Below are 22,499 nucleotides of genomic sequence, written 5' to 3' on the forward strand. Positions count from 1 at the left end.
GGCCCGGCCCAGACAAATTGCGCTTTGAAAGCCGGCGGCGGGGGGACGCGGCGGGAGCGGCGGGGAGGTAACGGGGTGGGGTGGGGTGGGGTGGGATGGGATGGGATGGGGTGGGGTGGGATGGGGTGGGGTGGGGTGGGGTGGGGTGGGGTGGGGTGGGGTGGGGTGGGGTGGGGTGGGGTGGGGTGGGGTGGGGTGGGGTGGGGTGGGGTGGGGTGGGGTGGGGTGGGGTGGGGTGGGGTGGGGTGGGGTGGGGTGGGGTGGGGTGGGGTGGGGTGGGGTGGGATGGGATGGGACGGGACGGGATGGGACGGGACGGGGATGGGATGGGATGGGGTAGGGTAAAATGGGACGGGACGGGACGGGACGGGACGGGACAAAATGGGGTGGGACGGGATGCGGAGCCGGCGTGGGGTGGGGGAGATGGGCCGGGCCGGGCCGGGCCGGGGCAGTGCGAGCGCTGGGCAGCGCGGCAGGAACGGGCCGGGGTGCGGCGCTGCGGGGCCGGGGTGCGGCCGCCCGGGCCGCCCCGCGGGCGCTGGGCAGCGGCGGAACGCGGCGGGGCCGGGGCTCCCGTCGGGGCCCGCGAGTGTGGCCCGGCGCTGCCGCTGCCCCCCGTGCGGCTGCGAGACCCCCGCTGAGCCCCCCGCAGCGGCACGGCGCGCCGGGGGCACCGGCTGGGCGGCCGCTTCCCGCTCCCCCAGCGAGAGGCTGCTCGGGGCCGGCCCCGGGACCTGCTCGGGGCCGCGCGCGTTCCTGCACCCTTCGGCGTCCCCCCTGAGCCGCAGGGCATAAACAGTTGCCAGCCCCCCCACAATCGCCCCCAGCCCTCCTGGCAACGGGGTGTGGGCAGGGGGGACCCCCGCCTAGCCCCGCACTCCGGCGCCTCAGGCTTCCACACACCCTTGGAAAAGCAGAGACGAGATACGGTCTGGGTTGGTTTCTTTATTAATTCATAGTCTGATAGCTGGTGTACAGGGAAATGATCTATACATTAGGGGCTAAGACAGGGAGATTCAAAAGGCTTGTTTCCATAACAATTAAAAAAAGGAAATAAAAGTAATTTTTAAAACCTCTAAAAAGCTTCTAGTGTGCAGACTGCAGCATTCTCTAGGCTCAATGTCGGGTGCAGCCACCCCCTACCAGCCCTACGAGCAATCTGAGCGCAAAGCAGTGTCACTGCAGGTGCCTGGCACGGTTGCAGCACAGCACATTCCCTAAGGCAGATACAAGGCCAAAGCACAGGACCCACACACAACTCTACTGTGATGCTACGGAGTCAGCTGTCGCAGTGGGTCTAGGAAGGTTATTGTACACAGTAAGGGTGACGGATGGAGAGTCTGTGCCTATATGCCTCAACTTTGGGGTGGGAAGGGGTTGCTTTGCTCTCCAGGGCTAAGCTGGGTCATTTGCTTTGCTGCAGCTAGGCTTCTTCCCGACTGCAGAGGAGCCAGGGACATTCCCAGCAGATCTGCACCCACCGTGACAGGGCTGCCCTGCCGGGGCCACCAGTGCATGGCCTGAAGCTGGAGGTGGGCTGGTTCTGCACGTGGCCACAGAGAGCAAACTCAGGCCCTGCGAAACAGGTCCCTGTCACCTCCAGGGGAAAGAGCAGGGGGTCCCCACACCGCTGTGCTACAAAGACCAAGCCTCCATGCTGTTTTAGGTAAAGAACAGAGTTGGGGACATGGGACCTACTGCCACTACCTGCATCCTGCCCTCCTGGGGTCGAGTATTGTAGGAGATTCAACCTGCTGCACAGCTCAGAGTTGCCCCAGGCAGCTCTGCCCATCACCCTGCTAGAGCCGCTGGCCCCGGGGCTGCCCTAGCTCCCACAGTGACTGCTTGGTCCAGGCTGCTGCAGCAGGACACTTCACCTGGCCAAAGTGCAGCCACCAGGGGAGCAGCCCCCCCACGTCTCTAGGATTGGTCCTGGGAGGGTCAGCATCCACAGGGTCACCAGGCTATCTTCATTTGTGCCCCTGCAGGGAGGCCAGGGGACCCTGCAAAGCCCTTGCATGGGGTACGTAGCGCAGGGCTGCTGGCTTCTGCCAGCTCCTGGCTCATCTCCTGAGCAAATATTGTGCTGAGTAGAGCTAGGCACAACCCCATGTGTGGCACAAGCACCCCTTGCTCTGTCTCACTACCCAGCCTCCCCGGGCCCCAAGCGCCTCAGCGCAGGCCTACAGCTTCACCCCAGCTGGAGCCAACACAAACTGGGACTTGCCCCATGGACAGGCCCATGGGACCGCACCTGTGGGCCCCCCTCTTCAGGCCAGGAGGGGACCAGGCTAAGCCGGAGGGGCACAGGGCAGGGGCACTCTGCTGCCCTTTTACTCCTACGGCCTCCCAGCTCCACTCACCAGAGCTGCTCACGCACCCCAAAGGTTTTGCCCGTCCTGCAGCCTGAAGAGGTATTTGGGAGCAGAGCTGTTAGTGCTTTGTACATACTGCTAGAGTGTCCCTAGGGGTTTGCATAGTATTTATTGGTTCATATACACAAGGCTGATTGCTGTACAGTTTACACTTTCAACACAAGCAACGAGCTCAGTGCTCAGCCCAGAGCCCTGCCCTGGCGGGAGACCTTGCACGTTCCAAGGGGGAGGAAGGGCAGCCCTGCACCAGCCCCTCTGCCCAGGGCACTTGTGCTCCCTGCAGCCCTCCTCTCACACACACCCTGGCAGCTGCTGCCCTACCCATAACCCAACACTCACTGAGAGGGACGAGAATCGAGTCCAGCAGAGGCAGCACGGGCGATGGTGGGGCCAAGCCCCTCTCCTTCCATGGTGAGCAGCGCCGTGCTGCCTCAGCTTCCCTCTTGCAGCTGGAATACAGGCATGGGGATGCATTTACACAGGCAAACGTATTGAGGGTGGAGTCTCCTTCCCTCTCGTTTTCTGCCAGTCCAGCGATTGCTTCCCAGAGGAGCTGAGAGGATGCCCCTGGTGCGTGCTGCTGTCCCTGGGCTCCTGGCAGCAGCGGGGCAGGGACGGAGGCCCCTCCGTCCGTTTTAAGTACTGTAGCTCATGCGTCTTGCAGTCAGTCAGTCATGCGGATAGGACGGTAAGTATGTCTCATACAGAAATCATGCCATTAGCCTATAGAAACATGTACAGCCAGCCCTGCTCCCCTCCACTCTCCGCTCTCCTCTCTTCTCAGGTATGTGTCAGAACGTGTGTGGAGTTCAGTGGTTTGGAGTTGAGGTGAGATCCTGGGGAGACACAGAGAGAAACAGAGATGAGGTTACCAGTCATTCATGGTGGCCCAGCCAGGAGAAAGGGTGGGGGCAGCCAGGTACATGGCAGACCCAGCCCTTTCTGCACCCTGTGCTTGTCCCACATGGATCCATCCTGCCCAGCCTCAGTCCAAGCCCCCAGCCTCAACTAGGGTGACCAACTGCACCTCACTCTCACAGCAGCAGGGAAAACCCCATACGTTCCTAATGCGCACCCTGGGCCACTTTCGCACGCTACAGAAAACAGCAAGAGCAAAGCAGCAGGAGCACTTCCCCAGGGAGAGGCAGACCCAGGGACTGTCTGGAGAGTGGGGCAGGCAGCAGGTGTGGGGACATAATCTGCATGAACGTGCATCCACAAGCACAAGCCTCTTGACTGTCATGCACCCACAGAGAGCCCACTAGAACAGTGGAGAGAGAAGGCAGAGGGAGGACAGACAGACAGACACAGCCATGCATGTGCAGCAGAGGCCAGACGACTGACCGCCCTGCCTGGCAGCCTCCTCCCTGCCTCGGGCATACCTGGCAGCTGGCTAATATGCATGCAGAACCTTCCCCAACTGCTGCACGGCCAGCCCAGCAGCAAGCATGCAGAGAACGATTTGGCTGGGTCCAAGTGAGCTGTGCCAGGCACCCTGCCCTGAGCCTGGTCTAGTCCCACCCAACAGGGAAGGCAGGGGGAGCAGGGAATGAACAAGACTCAGGGGACGATCCAGTGCTCACACTGGGGATCAGCAGAAGAAATGTCCTGGGCCAAAGACAGGTCCCTTGCCCTCGACTCCTACAAGCATTGTATTCCTGCACCCCGCCACTCCTGCATCCCTACAGTCCTGATGTCCACCAGCAGCACCCTGCCACAGCCTGCACCCCTTTCCCAGCCCCAGGAGCTACAGCAGACCTCACTGCCGCCCTCTCGTGCCACGCTGCGTGGCTGGCAGAGGCAGCTGCCTGCATCTCCCAGCCACGCTGCGGCGAGCAGAGGCAGCGGGACACGGCCCAGCAGAACTGTGACTCCCCTCACGCGGCTCATGGCTCTGCCAGCGCCTGGCTGCACCCTGTGGGAAGGGCAGGCAGAGGCACCAGGCTCCAAGGGCTGGTCCAAGGCTGCACAGTTAGTGCTCACGCACGAAGGGGACAGCTCTACTCAGATGCCATGCAAATGCTACCCACTCCCTGGAGCGGTTTTGGACAAAGATCATCCCTCTGTTGTAGCCCAGCTTAACCAGGAGTAATCACCCCGGGGCCCTGTCACCGGGGACCATTGCCCCAAGTGCCCAGGATGCAGCCCCCAGCGCTGTGGCTGCAGTGGAGTGCTGAGCACAGAGGCTGACCCAGCACCAGCAGCTGGCTGGAGCAGCACCGCACAGTGGGGCAGCCCATGCCCACTGCACCCAGGCCCTTGGCTCGGGAGCAGGTTAGCAGCAGGGGCACACCGCGGCCCACCCTCAGCATTTTGCTACAGCACAGAAACCCCTCTCTGCAGGTCAAGATCTGGGCACAGCCCCATTATGCTTTCCCCAGGAGGATGTGCATGACCAGCAGCTCAGTGCAGCCAGCAGCATGGGGAGCTGGAATAGAAGGAAGAGCAAAGGTGGGGTTACCTCAAAAGAGGCCATTTGAGGGGTCACTGCTTCCCCCTTTTCAGGCTGGCTCGTTTCACTATCTGAGCCCCCATCCTGCCCCCGGAGACCTCTGGTTTCGGAACACGCACTCGCACCTCCTCCTGAGGAAGCCGCAGGGGCAGGAAGCAGAACATCACCCAGGTGAACAGACAGACACACAGAAGAGGACAGGAGAGGGAAAGGCAGAGTCAGTTGGCAGAAGATACCGAGCAATAAGACTGGTGCAGTGGGCAAGAGCTTCTCCTGGAAGCCTCAGAAGAGGAACAGGAGAGGAGAGGAGAGCAGGGCAGAGGGAAGGACAGAGGGCGGCGGAGTCCCAGAGCCTGCAAGTCCTGCAAGAGATGGTGCTGGCCCCGGGCAGGGTGCCTGCCCTGAGACACACTGTACCTTGGCCCCCAGACTGTCCCTGTGCAGGATGGAGTATTTCATGAAGTGATCGTCCTCAGCCTCCAGGTCTTGGGGCTCCTGCAGGGAGCCCTCCAGAATCAGCTCCTCCTGCTCCTGCCTGTCAACCATGTCACCAGGGCCCAGCTGATGCATCACCTTCCGGATGACCTGTGGAGACGCGCACAGCCGGGCATCACAGCTAGCCCCAGGGCACCATGCCTCCTCCTGGCCCCGAACCGCTCGTGGCAGGCAGCCTCTGTCCCATGCGCAGAGTCTGGCCGGAGAAGTGTCGTGACTGTAACTGAAGATGGTGGGACGCGGGTGCCCTGCATGGGCCCCTGGGCTGCAGGGAGGAGCAGGGCAGCTGGGCAGAGGGGAGAGGAAAAAGGCTGCAGCATGCCTTTGGTCACTCACCTTTTTGGTGATAATATTGCCCTGATCATCTGTGAACTGCTCCTCAGTCACCTGCTCCCCAGGGAGATGAAGGACTTCATTTCCCTGCAGTGACAGAAAGGACGTCAGGGCATTTCTGGGGGGGTAAGGGGACCCCCTTTGCAGGCAGAACAGTACAACTGACACGCACCCCACAGCCTCTGTCTCCCACCTTGCCCCGTCCCTTCACTGCTCTCCTCTGTGTCTGCCCCAGGGCTGGTCTCTCAGCTCCCTGCTCATTACCTTCACGAGGACACGCCGGCGGACGACCCTGGTGGAGAGAGTCTCCTCATCGTCCACCAGCCCCTGGTTCTCCCCAAGCTCCTTGTCCAGCTCGCGATGCGCATGTTTGAGCAGGAAGCGGACAGAGCCCCTGATGATGTGCAGGACGTTGTGACAGCTGACCAGGAAGAAGGCCAGCAGCACCAGGGCGATCAGCAACTGGGCCAGGAGAGCCCACATCCTGCCTCAGCACACGCAGCGGCGTGCATGCCCTGCGGGTCTGAGCCCGCTGCTCAGAGCCCTGCCATGCTATCTGGCTGCGATGGGCAAAGCCCGTGGGGCAGGAGCAGCCCTGCGGGTCCGCAGCCTGCCCGGCGCGGCTGGCTCTGCAGGAGGACTGCTGTAACCCTAGCTCAGCTGGCTGTGGGCGGTGAGAAGGGGGTGGGCAGGTGGGGCGTCCCTTGGGCTCACAGCTCTCTCAGAGTCACGGGGCCAGGACTGTGACAGCACCCCCCATCCCCAGCCAGGCGGTAACAGGCACAGCCCTGTCCCCCTTTTCCGTCAGCTTGCCAGCAACCTGTCTTCCTGGCTGTGGTCAGAGGGCAGCATGCAGTCCTCCGTCACGGGACAAATGAAGTCCCCTGCAGGAGCCAGGGGCTCGAGGTGTCACTGGAATTGCACGTGACCTGGGAGACACGCACTGCAGAGAGGAGCAGACACCTCCAAGCACAGATGTGCTGCCGGGATGGCTGTGCATGCCCTGGCTAGGGAAAGGTGCTTGCCCTCACCTTGCACCTGCCGGCTCTGCGTGGCCATGGCAGGAAGCCCACCGCCCAGCCGGGCCCCCAGACCAGCTCTATTTCTGGCTCCAGCAGGCTGTTGGGCTGCTGGCCAGGGCAAATCCTCAATAAGGAAGCAGGCAGGGAGGCTGGCTGGATTATAATTGGAGAGCAAGAGCTCAGGTGTCAAGCACAGCAGGCTATTCTGGGCTGAGAGGCACTCCCTGGGGCAGGGGTCAGGAAGCGTGCCAGGAGACTTGTGCCTCCACTAGCACCCAGTTTGACTGGCTGACCTTGCGGCAGCTCAGGAAAGGGCTGCCCATAGGGTCTCCACCTCCTGTGGGGCCAGATCCCCCTGCTCTTACCCTCACCTTCCCAAAGAAGCGGCTGTCTGCCTCCTCTTGCCAGCCACCCATGGGGTGCTGGGGCTGCCATTCGCTGTCCTCAGTGGAGCTGACCCGCATCAGCTCCACGGCCGGCACCAGAACCTGCTCTTGCTCCTGGCCCTGTGCCCCAGAGGCCACGGTGTGCGTCGGGAGCAGCCTTCGGGTGACCCCTTCCTGCCAGGAGCCCGCTGTCAGGTCCTGTAGGCAGGAGATAAAGGAGCCTTCTGCATTCCAGTCCCTCAGCCTGGGCACCAGAGAGGGACAGGGACAGGGAGAGAGAGACAGAGAGAGAGAGGCAGTCAGCTTTGCCATGGAGTGCTGCACACCGAGCACCAGCCTACCTCTGGCAGGCACACCGGCGCAGCCTGCACCCCACCAGGCACTGGGCTCCCCGGCTCCCAGCGCTGCCAGGTGCCCGGCACAAGCAGCACAAAATGCAGATGCACAAAGGGCACACGCCTCCTCCCTGCCACGCTCCCTGCCCACCCCACGGCCTCGCAGCCTGGCTTCAAGGGTTTAAGGCAATGCTGCGGAGCATCGCTGGGCTCTGCCAGGGACCTCACGGGATCGGTGCCACGCAGAACACCCAGGCACCCAGGCTGAGATGGCTCTGGGAAGCACAATTGACATGCAGGGCCTGGCTGCCTGCCTGGGGTCCCTCCCAGGTGCTCTGCAAGGAGCCCCCCTGAGCATCTCCGGAGAGGTGCGAGGCACTTGGCCCGAGCCACTGCTCTGTCTGCTGGGGATGCCCGGGCTGCAGAGCTGGAGACCAGCAGAGAAGCAAGCAAATAGCTGGCAAAGCAGTTTTGCTCCCCTCCCACGGCCACCCCGGTGCCCCAGGCTGCAGTACCTGTCTGCACTCTTCTCCACGACGTGGCTGACGGTAGGTGATGCCGTGATCCTGGCTTGCACCTTCTGCTGAACTGAAACAAAAGAGACTTCAGTCTCCGGATCCTGCTCCCCAGTCCCTGGCTGGAGATCACCGGCTGGCATCTTCCCCTCTGGCCTCTGCCCCTCCTCCTGCTCTAGAAGGTCAATCAGGCCATTCATGGCATCTGAGTCCACTGTGTCATCCTCAACCAGGTCCATAGAGCCCATGTGGTCTGGGCCATGCGTGTCTGCTAGAAGCTGCCCCGGGAACCGGCCTTCGCTTGTAGCATCCGAGTCCTCAGCCTTGCTGCACTCCAGAGAGGAGTCCTCAGCAGTCACCAGCGAGGGGGTGAGCCCTGAGGACCACACCTGCATGTCGGACATCTCCATCAGGGCGTCCTGCTCGGTGGCAGCCATGGGGATAGCATCCATGATGGCCACCTCATTCCAGTACTGGTCGGCGCGCAGCGGGGATGGCAGCGTGTAATGCAGGGAGGCAGGGGACAGCAGCTCGTCCTGCAGCGAAGCGTAACCTATATGGGCAGACAGAGGCGACATCTCCAGCAGCCGTCTCACGCACGCACAAGCACAGTGGGGCGAGAAGGGAAACAGCCTCTGGGAGGGTGCCTGCCCCAAGGACAGCAGTGCTCATGCCACAGACCCCCGTGGCTGCGCTGAGCAGGGCTGTGCACACAGCAGCCGCCACCTTTGCACGGTCCCTACGAGCGCTGCCATGCCTCCCTTCGAGTCCTGGGGCAGGTTGGGGCAGCCCCTGGGGCTGCCCGCTCCCTGAGGGGAGGACTGGCCTGGGGTCCACATGATGCCCCATCCACACGGCAGGACACAGTGCTCTCTTTGCTACCCTGCTCCATCAGCCCCCAGGTCCCTGCCCACAGGCCCCATCCAGCATCAGCTGCCTGACAGTCAGCCTGGAGTCCAGGTGGTCAAGTCTGGCAGGCACTGACTCCCAAAGTCAACCCCTCTCTGCAGCACAGAGGAGCAGGCTGGAAGTAGTACCATGAGCAGGGAAGGATGGCTCCAGTACGTGTCATGCAACCCTGAGGCCCTGTGGGATGCAGCCAGGGCCCTACAACCCTGTCGGTGTCTCCTGGGCTACAAGCAGTTGCCATGTCCTCCTCACCCAGGGCCACGCGCACAGCCCAGGCACAACGATACAGACTGCAGCCAAGCCGGGCACTCCCACCCATGCAAGTGGCTTTGCTCAGCCCTTTTCAGCAATGAGCCACTAGCCCCTCTTCCACCCCCGGGCATCAGCAGAGAACCTGTTCTGCTCCCCAGGCAGCCAGGGATTGATAGCCACAGCCGAGGCATGGGGGACAGCTGGGGCCCCCAGCATGGAAAGGGCACCTCTGCCCCGTGCAGGTGCCTGGCCAGGGGCAAGCAGTGCAGGGCCAGTGAGGGAAGGAGCGCAGGGCAGTGCAGGAGAAGGCCTGGGGTGTCTGCCTGCAAGCACAACAGCAGTGAGAGGGGCAGTCCTGGTGGCATGCAGTCGCTGAAGCAGTATGCAGCTCCCAGAGGGCTCAGCTGAGGTGGAGACAGTGGAGACAGGCAGTGGAGGAAGATGAGAGAAGGAGAGGCCAGGATGATCTCAGAGGAGAGAGGTGACAAGACTTGACCCACAGGAGTGCCCGCACCTAAGGGCGCTAGGTGGCATGTTTGAGAGAGCAGAACAGAGGGAGAGACAGAGAGGGAGAGAGCGATGAGCCAGTGCTGCACGGGGAGAGCCACGGTGCAGGGCTGCAGCAGCACAAAGCCCTGTCCCTGCCCGGTGTGCCGGCTCCCCGACGGCACACGCCATGGCTGACGCCGGCCGTGTCCCCACACCTGGGCACACTCCACCTGGGACACAGCCCAGGCAATCCTCGAGCTCCCGGGCCCCCGCACAGCTCACAGCCAGAGGCTCCTCTCAGGGCATGGCAGGATAAGGAACGTGTGTCCACCCCACCTGGAGAGCGTCTGAGAAGGCAGTACGGCAGGGCCGAGGTTCCTGCAGCAGAAGCCCCAGTGCAGAGGCTGGGTCTGTCAGCAATGCCGGGCGCCCCCTGAGCTCCCAGTGGGCCACTGGTGCACTCTGGTCAGGTGTCAGTTATCAGGCATCACTGGTTAAGATATCAGTCCCGATCTGTCTGCACAGACTCTGCCCCTGGGGCCCTGCTGCGGTCCCTGCCAGAAGCTGGGACTCACCATTCATCTGGGACGGCGAGAGGGAGTAGTCTCTGTCTGTGTAGCACCAGCTGCCCTTCAGGCCGCGGCTCTGCCGGCCGGAGCCCTCCAGCGTGTTGACAATCTCACTGCGGTCGATGTTCCTCAGCGCTGCGTACAGACTCTCAACTGCAGAGGGAAGCTGGCGTCAGCAACCTGGTCACTGAGGGCACACAGCCATGCCCCAGACACACTCCAGGCAGGCAGGCGTACGTGAACCAGCAGTGTGAAGCCAGATAGTGACCCCCTGAGCAAGCACATGCTGCTCTGCACAGCCAGTTCTGCCACCTCCACGCCTATAACAGGGCACCACAGATACTCACTCTTGACACTCTTGCCCTCACGGCTGACCCAGAGGTTGAGTAAGGCTATGCTCTGCTCCAGCAGGGAGTTGGGGTTCTCCACACGTATCCTGTTGATGTCATCCACCCCAAACTGCAGCTCACGTGCTAGCTCTGGGGGAGACATCACATCTCAGCATCACACCCCCCCGCACCCACTGCCAGCTCCCAAGCCAAAAAGGCTAGGGACGTTGTGAAGAGCTCAGCCAGAGCCAGCACGGAGTGCCCCCCTCAGCACATACAGCTGAATGTGGCAGAACATGCAGGAGCAGGAGCTGGGATGGGACAGAACCTGAAGCAGTGTCTCATGCCAAGGAGAAGCGCGGCTCCTGCTGTTGGATGTGTGGCTGCAACAACAGTGCTGGGCCACCATGAACAGCAGCAGTATGTGTGACTTGGAACAAAATCCTAGCTTGGTATCCGTGCGCGGGCATGTGAATGCATGTACAGCTGCAAGAAGGTTCATTTCAGTGCCGTGGTATGCTCACAGTCTAGCAGAGGTGCTGGGAGGCAAGGCTAGCCTGCCAGAGGAGCTAGTGCAGGCAGCATGCACATCAACTGCACCAGGGCCCAGCTCCCTGGACTGTGTAAAGCATATTCAATCCGCTCTGCATCATGTTCCCAGCCTTCCGAGGAGTGTTGTGCACCCTCAGAGCCTCAGGTGTGGACTCACCAGCCCAGCTGAGGCCCAGCTGCTCTGCTATGTCAACCATCTTCTGGTCGGCCTTGTCTGCACTGCTCAGAGAGCCTGGAGGAGAAGAGGGAGTCACAGCTTCAGCTGTGCAGCCCTGCACCCAGGTGGGGAGGGGAAAGGGCTTCTGGCTGTGGGGGTCCCACAGCCCATAGGCACGGCACTGCCCTGCAGGCAGGACCAAGGAAACTCTCAGGGAGAAAGGGGAAGCTGCCACAAGCACAAGTACAACAAGGTTAGCGCCGCCTCTCCACTGGGCTGGGGCACCCCAGGCACTGGTGGTGAGTGGGCTTGAACAGTCCCAGCAGACTGCGTACCGAAACTGGTCTCACTGAGGATGCTGTATCGCTCCCGCAGAGACAGTGGCGTCAGTGTCCTCCTCCGCTCCTCACTGCCGCTTTCCTGTGGGAGTGGGGACAAACCTAGGGGTCACCAGCTTGAAAAGAGGGCAGCAGCTCCGCACTGGCACCACTTGCACAGCCCCAGAGCAGCATGGCATGGCCACGCGGAGCCGCTGAGGAGGAAAAGCTGAGAGAAAGGGCTGCCTCCTGCACCTGGGGGAGGGATGGGCCCCCACTGCCCCCTCCCAGAGGCGCCAGAGACCCGGCACTCACCTTGGTGCAGGGTGGTATGCTGATGTTCAGGTGGCAGAGCACATGCTGGAGGTCCTCGTATTTCATGGCCTTGCGCAAGAAAGACAGGGAGCCACTGGCTTCCCGGCTGCTGTCCCGAACCTGAGCACCAAGAGCCCTGTTAGGTGGCCTGGCACAGGGCTGGAGCAGGGGCCACGATTGCAGCCCAGCCCTGCAACCTGCCCTTACCTTGATGGGGATGGCAAGACGATTCTCCCGGAAGGACTGGAAGAGGAAGGTGCGGGGCTGAGTGGCCTTCTTGACAGGCACCAGGTTCCCTGAGAGCTCCACATGCAAAGGCATCCCCTCTACTACCTGGCAGAGAGCAGAAAACAGGCTCAGACCCCGTGCAGAGCTGCTTCTCCGGCCCCTGAACAGGGCAGGTAACCCTGACTCTCCGCTCTGGGCCAGGGCCAGGCCCCTCCACTGGCATCAGTGTCCCCTCTCTTGGACAGCCCTCTCCCTGCTGCCCCCCACGCACACTGCTGGGGACAAACCTCGATGTCCCTGCTGCGGGCCACCTCAGTGAAGTTTTCATGCTGCTCTAAAGTCTTGTCAACCTTGTCATCAGTCATGCAGTAGCAGCGCAGCCGGCCTTCCCGTGCATCATTCATCTTGGCAAACACCACGAATTTGGCCATGTAGGGCACGGCTGTCAGCTCCTTGTACAGCATGGTGGCAAAGTGCACGGCCTCGGCCGTGCGCGGGCAGTCGGCCAGCCAGAACCTGCGGGAGGGCTGGGTCAGGGCACTGCCGGGCAGGTTCCCCAGCAACACCAGGAGACCTTCCCCCCATCCCCGACAGAAAACTGCACTGCAGAGAGTGCCCCGAGAGCTCTGGGTACAGGAGAAGCCCCATCTATCATGGGGACACACCCAAGAACAAAGATTGGCCCCTTCCCTCTGCACACCCAGTTGTCATGAGTATTTCCTGACACGTGCCAAGGCAGCGTGGGGGTCTCAAGGCTGGAGGTGTCTGCCCTGCATGCGCGAATGGGGCAGCACCACAATGAGCAGAGGGGCAGGAGGCTCCTCCTGGCACAGGCTGTACCCCAAGAGGGCACAAGGAGCAGCAGATGTCCCCAGAGGAGCACGTGCTCACCCAGGACTCACCTGGCAGACACATTGGTGGTGAAGTTAGCACACTCTTTTTCATAGACCAGCTTCGTGGTGCCTGTTATGTCTTCCCACTGGGCTTGGGCTGTCCCTCCTACAGCAGAAGGCAGGGGTGAGCACACTGCCTTTCCATAAGCCTGGGGTCTGCATCCCCCCGGCATTTGCTCTCTCCACCGCCATGCCCTGCCCTTAGCTCCCAGTGACTGCAACCCACGGAGGCAGCCCAGCCCATCCCCACCAGCGAGCACGCTTGTCTGCACGACAGGGCCTGGCAGCCTCACCGATCACGCTGCAGAGCAGGCGCAGGCTGGTGGTGTCACCCTCACCGCTGTCCCGGGGATTGTCCTTCCAGGACGGGGGCAGTGGGATGCGGAGGCCAATGGGGCGGTGGAACTTCCTGCGGCGCGGCTCCACCGTGACGATGGGGCTGAAGGTCGCCTGGTTCCCCAGCAGCTTGGTCACCAGCTCGTCGGGCACGGGCTGCGCCTGTGGGCAGCACAGGCACGGGCATCAGGGCCGGCGTCCCCCAGATCGGGGCACAGCCTGAGCCTGCTGCCTGCCCTGGGCCAGGCTCTCCAGGGCTCACCTGCAGGGCCAGCCTCACTTTCTTGGTGACAGCGGTGTCTGGGAAGGTGGCCTGCACCATGGGCACCAGCGTGCTTTTCAAACACCCTCCCTCGGGGCCAATCATGTCACAGTCCTGGCAAATCCGGGACATGACCACGAAGTAGAGAGGGAAGTCGGTGGTGATGATGCGGCAGACCCTCTTCTTCTCCAGCTCCTCCAGGCTCTCCAGCTCTGCAAGGGCAGCACGGCCACCCGTGCTCACACACCAAGCCCACAGCTGTCACCCACCACCCGCTCTGAGCTCAGCTCCATCCCACCCCCCGGGCCAGCCACAGCCCTGCCTGTGGGGAGCCGCGTGGTGCCAAGTCCTGGGCTGCCTGGCACACTCACCCTCATCCATGCCGTTGAGCAGCTGGTCCATGTAGCTCTCCTCATACTGGTTGCGGTGCTCCTTCCAGACAGAGCCGTTTTCGCTGCGCAACACCACCAGCTCACGGTCTCCGCGCCCGTACGAGGCAAAATGTGGGATCTCCACAATGACAGGGCTGCAGACAGTAGAGGAAAGGTGCTTGCACCCACATACTGGCACCAGGACAAGCAGGCAGCAAGGTGGCCCTGGGCAGAGTGCCTGCCCATGCTGTACAGCTGCTGGAGGAGGAAGGCAGGACTGCTCACACCCCTCTCTCTGGGAAACAGGGCTCTGCGCCTGGTGGGGCTGTGAGGGTCAGGGCTTTTCCTACGACAGCACAGCTGCTGCTCCATTTTGCTGGAATGACCCACCCCAGAAACACGCTGTGCCTGGACGGGAGTGGGATCCCTCCCGCACCAGACCCTCAGAAGCAGAGGCTCCAGAGGAGCCCGGATCCATCTCCGGTCCTGAGGAATGGCCCTGGCGTGGGCAGCCCCATCTGCTCTGTTCCCAGCTGTGCTCACCTGAGGAACTGGGCGCCGGCGGGCCCCAGGGCAATGATCCGGCTGGCCAGACCCTCCTCCTCAGCCAGGTTAGGGGGTGCAGGCAGCTTTTGGGGCTTCACCAGGCGGCAGGTGATGCGGGTTGGCGCGGCGCAGGCGCGGGGCGGGATGACCACGCGCAGTCCGTGGTGCCGGCTGCCCCGCATGGACCCGCCGCGGGCGTCCACCATGAAGCTCACCAGGAACCTGGAGCAGGCAGAGGTGTGGGCAGCGGGGCACCTCGCAGCCGGCTCGCGCGCAGAGCATGCACGGGCCCCGCGGGCTGGGCACTCACCCTGTGTGCACGGGGCTGGCCACTGGGCTGATGTTATCTGAGGTCTCGGTGGCGGGGCTGCTGGGGATGAGGGAGTCCTCGTCGAACTCCTTGGAGGGCTGTGTAAGGCACGGAAGAGCCCCCATGGTCACAGGGTCCTATGTGGGGGTGCCGAGCCTGCCCACTCCTCCATAGTCACACAACCCTCCCTGGGCAGTGTGTCCCCCCCCCCCCCCATGTTCTGACTCGGTGGTGTTGGGGGGCTCCCCCCCGCAGGGAACGCCTCGGGGAGCTGTTGCAGGCTGTGTCTCACGCTCACCTCCTGTGGGGACACTGAGGGCGCATGCAGCAGGCTGACTTGTTCAGCTTCTGTCTCCACAGGTCCTACCTGCTCAGTCTCCTCCGCTCTGGTCACCACAGTCTCAGGTGGGATGCAGGGGACCTGCAGGACAGCTGGAGACTCCACCCTGCCAGGAGAGTGCAGTGACAGCCACTGAAGCGGCAGGCCTGGGTCCCTCAGCCCCCGGCCGTCCCCAGGGAGTCCCAGGGCTGCTGGACGAAGGCAAACTCAGCAGCAGACTCATGTCCTGATGCAGGAACAACACTGACTAGATTTGCCTGCTACGCTAGCTGGTGGGGCCTGGCCTCTGTGATCCATTCCTTGCCCAGAGCAGTCCCTGCCCCGCCGGCATTCCAACCCAGCACCAGGCTGGCCCCGTGCCCTCCTGGTCCCTCCCCACCATCCAGTGCCTCTTACGTTTGCTCCACTGTCGTGGTCACAAACTCCAGCATCTCCCTCTTGCCCTCCTGGTCCCTGGGATCGGGTGTCCTGGGCTTTGGTGCAATCAGTTCCTCCTCTGAAAGCAAGAGCTGGCTCAGCAGGCAGAGAGGCAGAAGGAAAAGGGAGCACAGACATCCAGCCCTTGCCCTCATCCCTCCTCAGGGCCAGAGACAGGACCCATCTCTGTTCCCACTGCTGGCCACACGCGCTCATCCCCTGGGTCGTCTCAGCTAGCCACGGGCCGTCTTTGCCTTCTGCCAGATGGGGTCTGCTGGCAGGGGCAAGACCCATGCTGCGGGTCAGTGGGACAGGAGCTGTGGTAGCTGTCAGGGGTGTCGGCTACTAACCAACCTGTCCCACAGCACCAAGCACAGAGCAGAGCCTGCAGAGGACACCCTGCCATTGGATGCTGGGGACAGGACTGTAGGCAGGGCTGGGGACGTGGGAAGGATGCCCTAACACTGCTGAGTGCATCTGCGCACCCTCCTTGGAGGCACAAGCCCAGCCAGCACTGCCTGCTGGCCCAATTAACATCTGCTAAGGAGTTCACCAGGGTTCGGCTCTCCCCAACGCCCTGTGGGAGGGAGTCCAGCACCTCCCAAAGCAGGGAGAGAGCCCCAGTGATGGGGAGGGGACTGTAGCAGCACAGAGACCCTCAAGCACTCAGGTTCATCCCTGCCTCGGCCAGGATGGCACAGGGTAGTGGTGGAGGGGCACCAGAGCTTTTCACAGAACCAGGGTCTCCTGGGCACAGGGCCTGGGGCCAACAGGGAGACAGGGCTCCCCCCAGGTTGGGGGATGGCCCCATTCATGCAGTCACACCACAGCAAGCAGCACGGACACAGATGGGCAGGGCAGGATGGCAGGGCCTCCACTGGATAGCGCCAGCTCAGCAGCAACACTCAGCAGATGGATGTGGCGTGCGGATGGTTAGTGGCCGTGGGGTGAAATGGGCCATTGAGCTGGGGCAGGGGACACATTTCATACCCATTACTGTGACATGAGCAGTGCCTGCAAAGTAAGAAGAGGCAAAGGTGAGGTCTTGGTGGGAGGGAGCAGGAGCGGACCAGCTGCAGCTGGGCCGGGAGCGGGTACCACCCCATGGAGCAGGGCACAGTGTCTCCATGCCCAAGGACTCTCTGCACACTGTCCCTGGGGCACGGGACCGTGGAGAGGTCCAGACGTATCCTTCCTTCAGAGCGCAGGGAAGCACCAAGCCAGGAGGTGCCACCCCAGGAGTCTGGTGGGCTTCCCTCATCCTCTCTACACCACCACCATGGGCCCACGCAGCTCCCCCACCCCAGCCTTCAGGAACACCGGTGCTCGTCCCTGGGGCTGCTGCCTGCCGCACTGGGATTTCTGGGATGGTGCAACCCAGATCCGGCCCCTCACCTTCATCCTCTGACACATCCAGAATCTCGTCTACCGTCTCCGGGAAGCTCATGCGGTGCTTGTCACTGACTGGCTGCAGGAGCAGAGCGGAGTCAGAGGCCAGCCCATCATTGCACAGCCACCTGCAGCCCCTTCCTCATGCCCGGGCTAGGCACCCAGCTGTCAGCCCTGCCCAGCTGCCAGCCCAGCAGACCTTTGCCTGGCTTTTCCCAGCCCCAGCTCTCCTCCACAGGGTCCTAGTCCCAGTCCCCAGGACTCACTGGAATGTCGGTTTCCTCTGTGACGATCTTGAGCACGTCTGTGACAGAAATGTAGCCAAGCCGCTTCGCGATGGCCAGGGGAGTGGTGCCGTTCTGTGCAAGGATGGGGTGGGTCAGCAGCAGCCGCAGGGAAGCCCGGGCAGGCACCCGGGTTTGCCATGGGGCAAGGAGGTGCAGGCGAGCGCCGTACTCACTGTGCTGATCTCATTGGGAGAGGCACCGTGCTTCAGCAGCAGGGTCACAACATCCGTGTGGCCCTGCTGCGCAGCTTGGTGCAGAGGGGTGTAGCCCAGCTGCAGGGGAGAACAGAGGGTGCTGCCATCAGTTCTGGGAGTCTGCTGCCCCAGAAATGCCCCCTGGGCCTCACACTGTGGCAGCTCCCTCCTTTATGGGGTAAGCAAAGGGCTCTGCAGGACCCAGAACCTGCCCAGGGCTGCAGCTAGACTACAGCAGCTTCCAGCCACGGAGACAGGAGGGCTTGGAGCAATACTGGGGAAGAAATGGAATCAGGGAGGGAGGCTAAGCCTTCCCTGTCAACCTGCATGCTGTTGCCTGGGGCAGAAGGGTCCTTGAAGCACAGGATATCTCTGTACCTTAGTCTTGGCATTGACGTCAGCCTGGTGCTGCAGCAAAAACTTCACCAGCTTGATGTTCCCATAGTGGCTGGCCACATGAAGTGGGGTATAGCCCATCTGAAAGACGAGATCAGGTCTCGGACTCAACAGTACCCTCAACGGTACTTCCTGCCCTCCTGGCTTGCATATGCTCATCCCATATGCAGGCCCCCATGGATGAAGGATGAAGCGCCTATGCGGGTGCTGCCTGAGAACCCAGGACCAGGGCAGAGGGCACACTGCAGAACAGGGCACACTGCAGACCACACCACATTGTGTCCAGGGGTACAGGGGTGAGCTGTGGGAGCAGGCAAGAATCATCCCTCCAGAGAGGTGGAGGGAAGAGGAGGAAGAGTTCCCAAGACTCCCCTTCAGGAGCCCTCCTCACCCCAAGATAGTAAGGATGACTGTGAGAGGGGATACTCTTGCACAAAGAAAAAGAAAAGGAATGCTTCTGGAGCAGGCCTAGCGGTAGTTCCCCCACGTGTTTTGCACCACAGCCATGGTCAATGAGCTACTTTACCCTGGTCGTTGCATCGACTGTGACTCCATGTTTCACCAGGACATCAGCAACCAGCACATGTCCCTCTTGCGCCACGAGATGGAGAGGAGTCAGGCCGTTCTGCAAACAGAGGAGGTCTCAGCACAGTGGCAATGCCATCACTGCAGCTCTACCAGCAGAGACTCTGAGTCAGGTCTCCCACCTGGCAAACTGACCGACACTGTGCTGTTGGCCAGCGCGCTGCTATCCGAGTGCAGGGAGGCACGGGGGCCTGCACTACCACCCTGTCTGCTACTCCCTGCTGGGCTGTTCGCCTCCAGACTGGCAGGATGGGCCGGGACAACTTACTTTGTTGCCTAGGTCGCCGTTGGCTTGTTTGGAGAACAGCAGTGCCACCATGTCTGCATGCCCCTCCTGGGAAGCCAGGTGTAGGGGGGTGACTCCCTGCGCAGACTGCGCATTCGCAGAAGCCCCGTACTGCAGCAAGCTGCTGGCCACTTCCATCTGGTTCTGCTTGGCAGCAAGGTGCAGGGGGGTGTACCCATTCTGCAGGAGAGAGGTTCGTGGCAGTGCCCTGCCCCTGCCGAGCAGACCAGCAGGGACAGAAGGTCCCACCTTGCCTCTCCCGGCCAGGCCTGCCCTTCCTAGTTGCCTCTGGAGCTCAGGGATGCAGGCTCACACCCAAACCATCTCACTGACAGCAACTAGCCCTGACGCTGAGGCCATATCCCACTCTTCCAGCCAAGTCAGCACAGGGGTTTCAAAGACCACCTGCTTCAGGTTCGACCGGTATCGGCTGTCCTTGAGTTTTCCACACAGGAATTTCTACAGCAGTGTTTGGCCACCTGAAGCTGTGAGAGGCCAGCGCAGACAGACACCTCCTAGAACGCGTCTGACTGAGGTGTGGAGCAAATCTGGCAATATGCAGGATTAGTATTCAGGCAGAGACTGCAGGGCCCTGAGCAATGCCTTTGCTGCCACGCTGCAGGAGCAAAGCGGCTGGCAGACACCCTCTGCCCAGGGTGACGTGCAGGCTGTCAGTGACGCAGATGAACGAGGCAGGGATCGGTGCCGATACCGGCTGCTCCCGATGCCTTCCCAGCAAGTCTGCTGGCAGCCTGCGCAGGGGAAGAGGGGGGTGCCAGATGGGGAGGGCCGGCACCAGCAGCGGCTGTCTGTTCTGAGGATACAGCGTCTGCAAACAGTGTGGAAACTGAGGCTGCTGGCCTGCTCTTTGGGGAGATGTTCCTCTCGCTCAAGCAGAGCAGGGCAACTCTTACGAGCTCGTGGGTTTTCTGACTCACTGCTTCAGAGCAGAGCGGCACGCAAACATTCATTTGTGGTTTCCTAAACTGCCAGACTACAGCGCAGGGCTTGCCATGGAAACACGTCCCCAAGCAACAGCCACAGGCTGCCAGCAGGGACTATCCCTGACACAGGCTGTCTGCTGGGACAGGACAACCGCCCGGCACCCCTGCCTGCCCCACGTGCTGCTGCAAGGGACCGGCACGCATGAGCAGCAGGCGTGGAGAGGGGCTGGTGGTGGTCAGTCCCTTGTACGCTCCCTGAGTGTCAGGGAAGGGAGACAACGCTGGCCCCCGGCTGGCAGGCACTGGACACACGACACATCCCCACGTCCCCAGGGACACCCAGTCCAGCCTTACCCAGGCTGAGCTGTGCGGGGTGCTCCCCTTGGGAAGAAGCAGCTTGACGATCTCCAGATTGTTGTGGTGCACAGCCACGTGCAGTGGGGTCAGGCCATTCTGGGGAGGGGGAGAGGGCACAGACAGGTGAGACATAGCCTCTCCCCATATCACACCACTCCTCCCGCTGCCACAGGAGCAGAACTCACCTTCCCTGCTGCATTGGGGTGAGCGTCATGTGCCAGCAGCAGCTCTGCCACATCCACCTTCCCGTACTTGGCTGCAACGTGGAGAGGGGTAAATCCTTTCTGAGGAGAAAGGCAGCCCATCACAGGGTGTACAGGGATGAGCAGGAGAGCACTGGTGCATGCTGCGGCACAGGAGGTGGCTGCCCCTCCTGTGACAGGGACACTGTGCCACCAGCTTGCCCAGCCTTGGCCCAGCTGGGTCACGCCTTCAGCAGCAGTGGCCACAGCAGCCTACCTTGGTCATGCAGGTCTGTGAGGCCCCCTTCTCCAGCAGGCCCAGGGCCGTGTCCACGTGCCCCTCTCGGGCGGTGATGTGCAGCGGCGTGTGCCCCGCTGTTGTAGCCAGGTTGGGGTTGGCGTTGTTCTCCAGCAGGAGTTTGACCATGCTGGTGTGGCCAATGCGTGCAGCACAGTGCAGAGGAGTCTGGTCGTCCTGCGAGGGAGGCAGAGAAGCTGTTTTGGCCTGGCTAGACCAGTCCCTTGTTTGCCATGCCAAATGGGCCCCAGTCCTGCTCCTGCTGTTGCACGGCCCCTGGCAGGCTGGGCTCTGGGCAGTCAAGAGTGAAGAAACCAGCACCAGCTGTTCCCAGAGCTGGACTATCACACAGGTTCTCTGTACCCACCTTGGCCTTGGCATTGGCTTTGGCTTTGTTCTGCAGCAGGTACTTTGCCACGTCTGTGTGCCCAGCTCTGGCTGCCATGTGTAGGGGCGTCTCCACTTTCTGCATCAAGGACAGGATAAAGTGGTGAGGCTCCAGAAGGGGATAGGCCTTCCTGCAGCCATCCCTCTGAGCACAGGAGAGCAGTACCCACAACCTTTGCTGGCCCCTACCAGCTCCTCCTGCCAGTAAAAAGCGGGGGGCACCAGGGATTGCCCAGGAGAGCAGAGAGAGCAGGACTCAGACAATCTCCACCTCCTGATGGACCCCACCATGCTGAATTCCCGCAGCTCCAGCCAGGACGGGTGGTGGGACTCACCACATTGGACACATTAGGAGAGGCTCCACGCTGCAGCAGGGTCTTGACGATGGGCAGGTGTCCCATGAAGGCAGCTACATGCAGCGGGGTCAGGCCAGACTGTAGAGAGAAAGGGGCCAGGAGCCAAGCTGGGGGCTGATGGCCTTGCCAACACCTCTCTCTGCCCCTGCCCTTCCCTCCCCAGGGCACACTCCATCACAGAGGCAAACTCTGGGTCCCCAGCCTGGCCCCAGCAGCCTGGCAGGCGAGCTGACAGGAACATGGAGAGCTGCTGCCTCCCTTGCAGTCCCCCTGCCCTGCAGGGAGATGCTGCCAGGCTCAACAGCTCCTGAGCTGCAAAGAGCTCTAAGCCACAATGAAGAAGGTGCCTGGGGACCAGCAGAGGCAACAGAACCATCATCACCTGCAGCAGCAGGAGAGAGCTGGGGCTGGGCTGCAGCCCACCTACCTCCGTGACCGCATCGATGGAGGCACCTGTCTTCAGCAGCAGCTCCATCACCCGGATGTGGTTCTTCTTGCAGGCAATATGGAGGGGTGTGAAGCCATTCTGCAGACGGACAGATGGACAATCGTTTGCGAGAACATTCTAGAACACTCTCCCTCTCCCCCGCCCCAGCCCTGCCTGCCCCTCCTCACTCACCAAGGCTCGGGAGTTGGGCTTGGCCCCCTTCTCCACCAGGAGCTTGGCAACCCGGTGGTGCCCACAGTGCGCAGCCACGTGCAACGGCGTCAGGTGGTCCGAGGTGATGTCGTCGATCTCGGCGCTGTACTGCAGGAGCAGGCGCACGCAGTCCAGGTGGTCACCCTGCGCTGCCATGTGGATCGGCGACAAGCCGTTCTGCAACCACGATGTGGGGCCTCAGGGCTGGGCCAGGAGGGGGGCCAGGCATCCCACCCAGCCCCTGCCTCGCTCCCCTGGCCACAGCTCTGGGGCAGAAAAGATGGCATTGTTCCCCAGGGTGCTACCAGGGAGGTGTCCCAAAATCCTTCACCAAGACTTAGGTGGTCAGGAAGCTCCTCACCCCTTGGCAGGCCAAAAACTCAGCCCTCGCCCAGCCACAGGTGGCACCCAGCAACTGTGCGGAGCGTGCTACACCCCTGTGCTGCCCTGGAACCTGGCCCGAGCACAGCCCCACAGAGTTCCACGGGTACCTTGGTTTTGGCTTGAATGGGAGCCCCATGGTCCAGCAGGATCTCTGCAATCCGCACATGTCCATTGCGAGCTGCACAGTGGAGAGGGGTCAGCTCATCCTGGGAAGAGAAGGGTCCAAGGGCTCATCATGGGCAAGGAAGGGCAGGGCTCCCTTCACCAGGACAGTAAGAGGGATTTTGAACTTGTTTGCAAAATAAAGCA

General features: G+C 62.1%; 1 protein-coding gene across 6 annotated transcripts in view; it reads right to left on the bottom strand.

Moving 5' to 3' along the window:
• Window positions 1–925: 925 nt before the first annotated feature.
• Window positions 926–22,499, bottom strand: part of ANK1 (ankyrin 1) — a 70,005-nt gene continuing 48,431 nt past the window's right edge. For 2 of the 6 annotated variants that reach the window (XM_042801323.1, XM_042801322.1), the window contains exons 9-44: window positions 22,298–22,396; window positions 21,786–21,983; window positions 21,594–21,692; window positions 21,146–21,244; window positions 20,791–20,889; window positions 20,403–20,600; window positions 20,129–20,227; window positions 19,941–20,039; window positions 18,625–18,822; window positions 18,298–18,396; window positions 17,754–17,852; window positions 17,355–17,453; window positions 17,161–17,253; window positions 16,901–16,973; window positions 16,496–16,519; window positions 15,485–15,584; window positions 15,047–15,194; window positions 14,749–14,846; window positions 14,436–14,660; window positions 13,893–14,047; window positions 13,522–13,733; window positions 13,217–13,421; window positions 12,933–13,029; window positions 12,318–12,546; window positions 12,010–12,135; window positions 11,803–11,922; window positions 11,506–11,590; window positions 11,171–11,245; window positions 10,480–10,611; window positions 10,139–10,285; window positions 7,914–8,466; window positions 7,049–7,307; window positions 5,659–5,742; window positions 5,245–5,412; window positions 4,837–4,967; window positions 926–3,211 (exon numbers count right to left, since the gene is read on the bottom strand). In XM_042801323.1, coding sequence (XP_042657257.1) covers window positions 4,860–4,967; window positions 5,245–5,412; window positions 5,659–5,742; window positions 7,049–7,307; window positions 7,914–8,466; window positions 10,139–10,285; window positions 10,480–10,611; window positions 11,171–11,245; window positions 11,506–11,590; window positions 11,803–11,922; window positions 12,010–12,135; window positions 12,318–12,546; window positions 12,933–13,029; window positions 13,217–13,421; window positions 13,522–13,733; window positions 13,893–14,047; window positions 14,436–14,660; window positions 14,749–14,846; window positions 15,047–15,194; window positions 15,485–15,584; window positions 16,496–16,519; window positions 16,901–16,973; window positions 17,161–17,253; window positions 17,355–17,453; window positions 17,754–17,852; window positions 18,298–18,396; window positions 18,625–18,822; window positions 19,941–20,039; window positions 20,129–20,227; window positions 20,403–20,600; window positions 20,791–20,889; window positions 21,146–21,244; window positions 21,594–21,692; window positions 21,786–21,983; window positions 22,298–22,396 — 5,001 coding nt within the window. In that variant the 3' untranslated portion in view covers window positions 926–3,211; window positions 4,837–4,859. Of the gene's footprint in view, window positions 3,212–4,836; window positions 4,968–5,244; window positions 5,413–5,658; window positions 5,743–5,919; window positions 6,906–7,048; window positions 7,308–7,913; window positions 8,467–10,138; window positions 10,286–10,479; window positions 10,612–11,170; window positions 11,246–11,505; window positions 11,591–11,802; window positions 11,923–12,009; window positions 12,136–12,317; window positions 12,547–12,932; window positions 13,030–13,216; window positions 13,422–13,521; window positions 13,734–13,892; window positions 14,048–14,435; window positions 14,661–14,748; window positions 14,847–15,046; window positions 15,195–15,484; window positions 15,585–16,495; window positions 16,520–16,900; window positions 16,974–17,160; window positions 17,254–17,354; window positions 17,454–17,753; window positions 17,853–18,297; window positions 18,397–18,624; window positions 18,823–19,940; window positions 20,040–20,128; window positions 20,228–20,402; window positions 20,601–20,790; window positions 20,890–21,145; window positions 21,245–21,593; window positions 21,693–21,785; window positions 21,984–22,297; window positions 22,397–22,499 lie in introns of those variants that run through there. The other 4 variants (XM_032997291.2, XM_032997312.2, XM_032997356.2 and 1 more) reach the window with 4 other exon arrangements.

This window comes from Tyto alba, unplaced genomic scaffold (genome assembly GCF_018691265.1).
Source record: "Tyto alba isolate M040663 unplaced genomic scaffold, T.alba_DEE_v4.0 Super-Scaffold_34, whole genome shotgun sequence".
In the NCBI taxonomy this organism is placed as follows: Eukaryota; Metazoa; Chordata; class Aves; order Strigiformes; family Tytonidae; genus Tyto; species Tyto alba.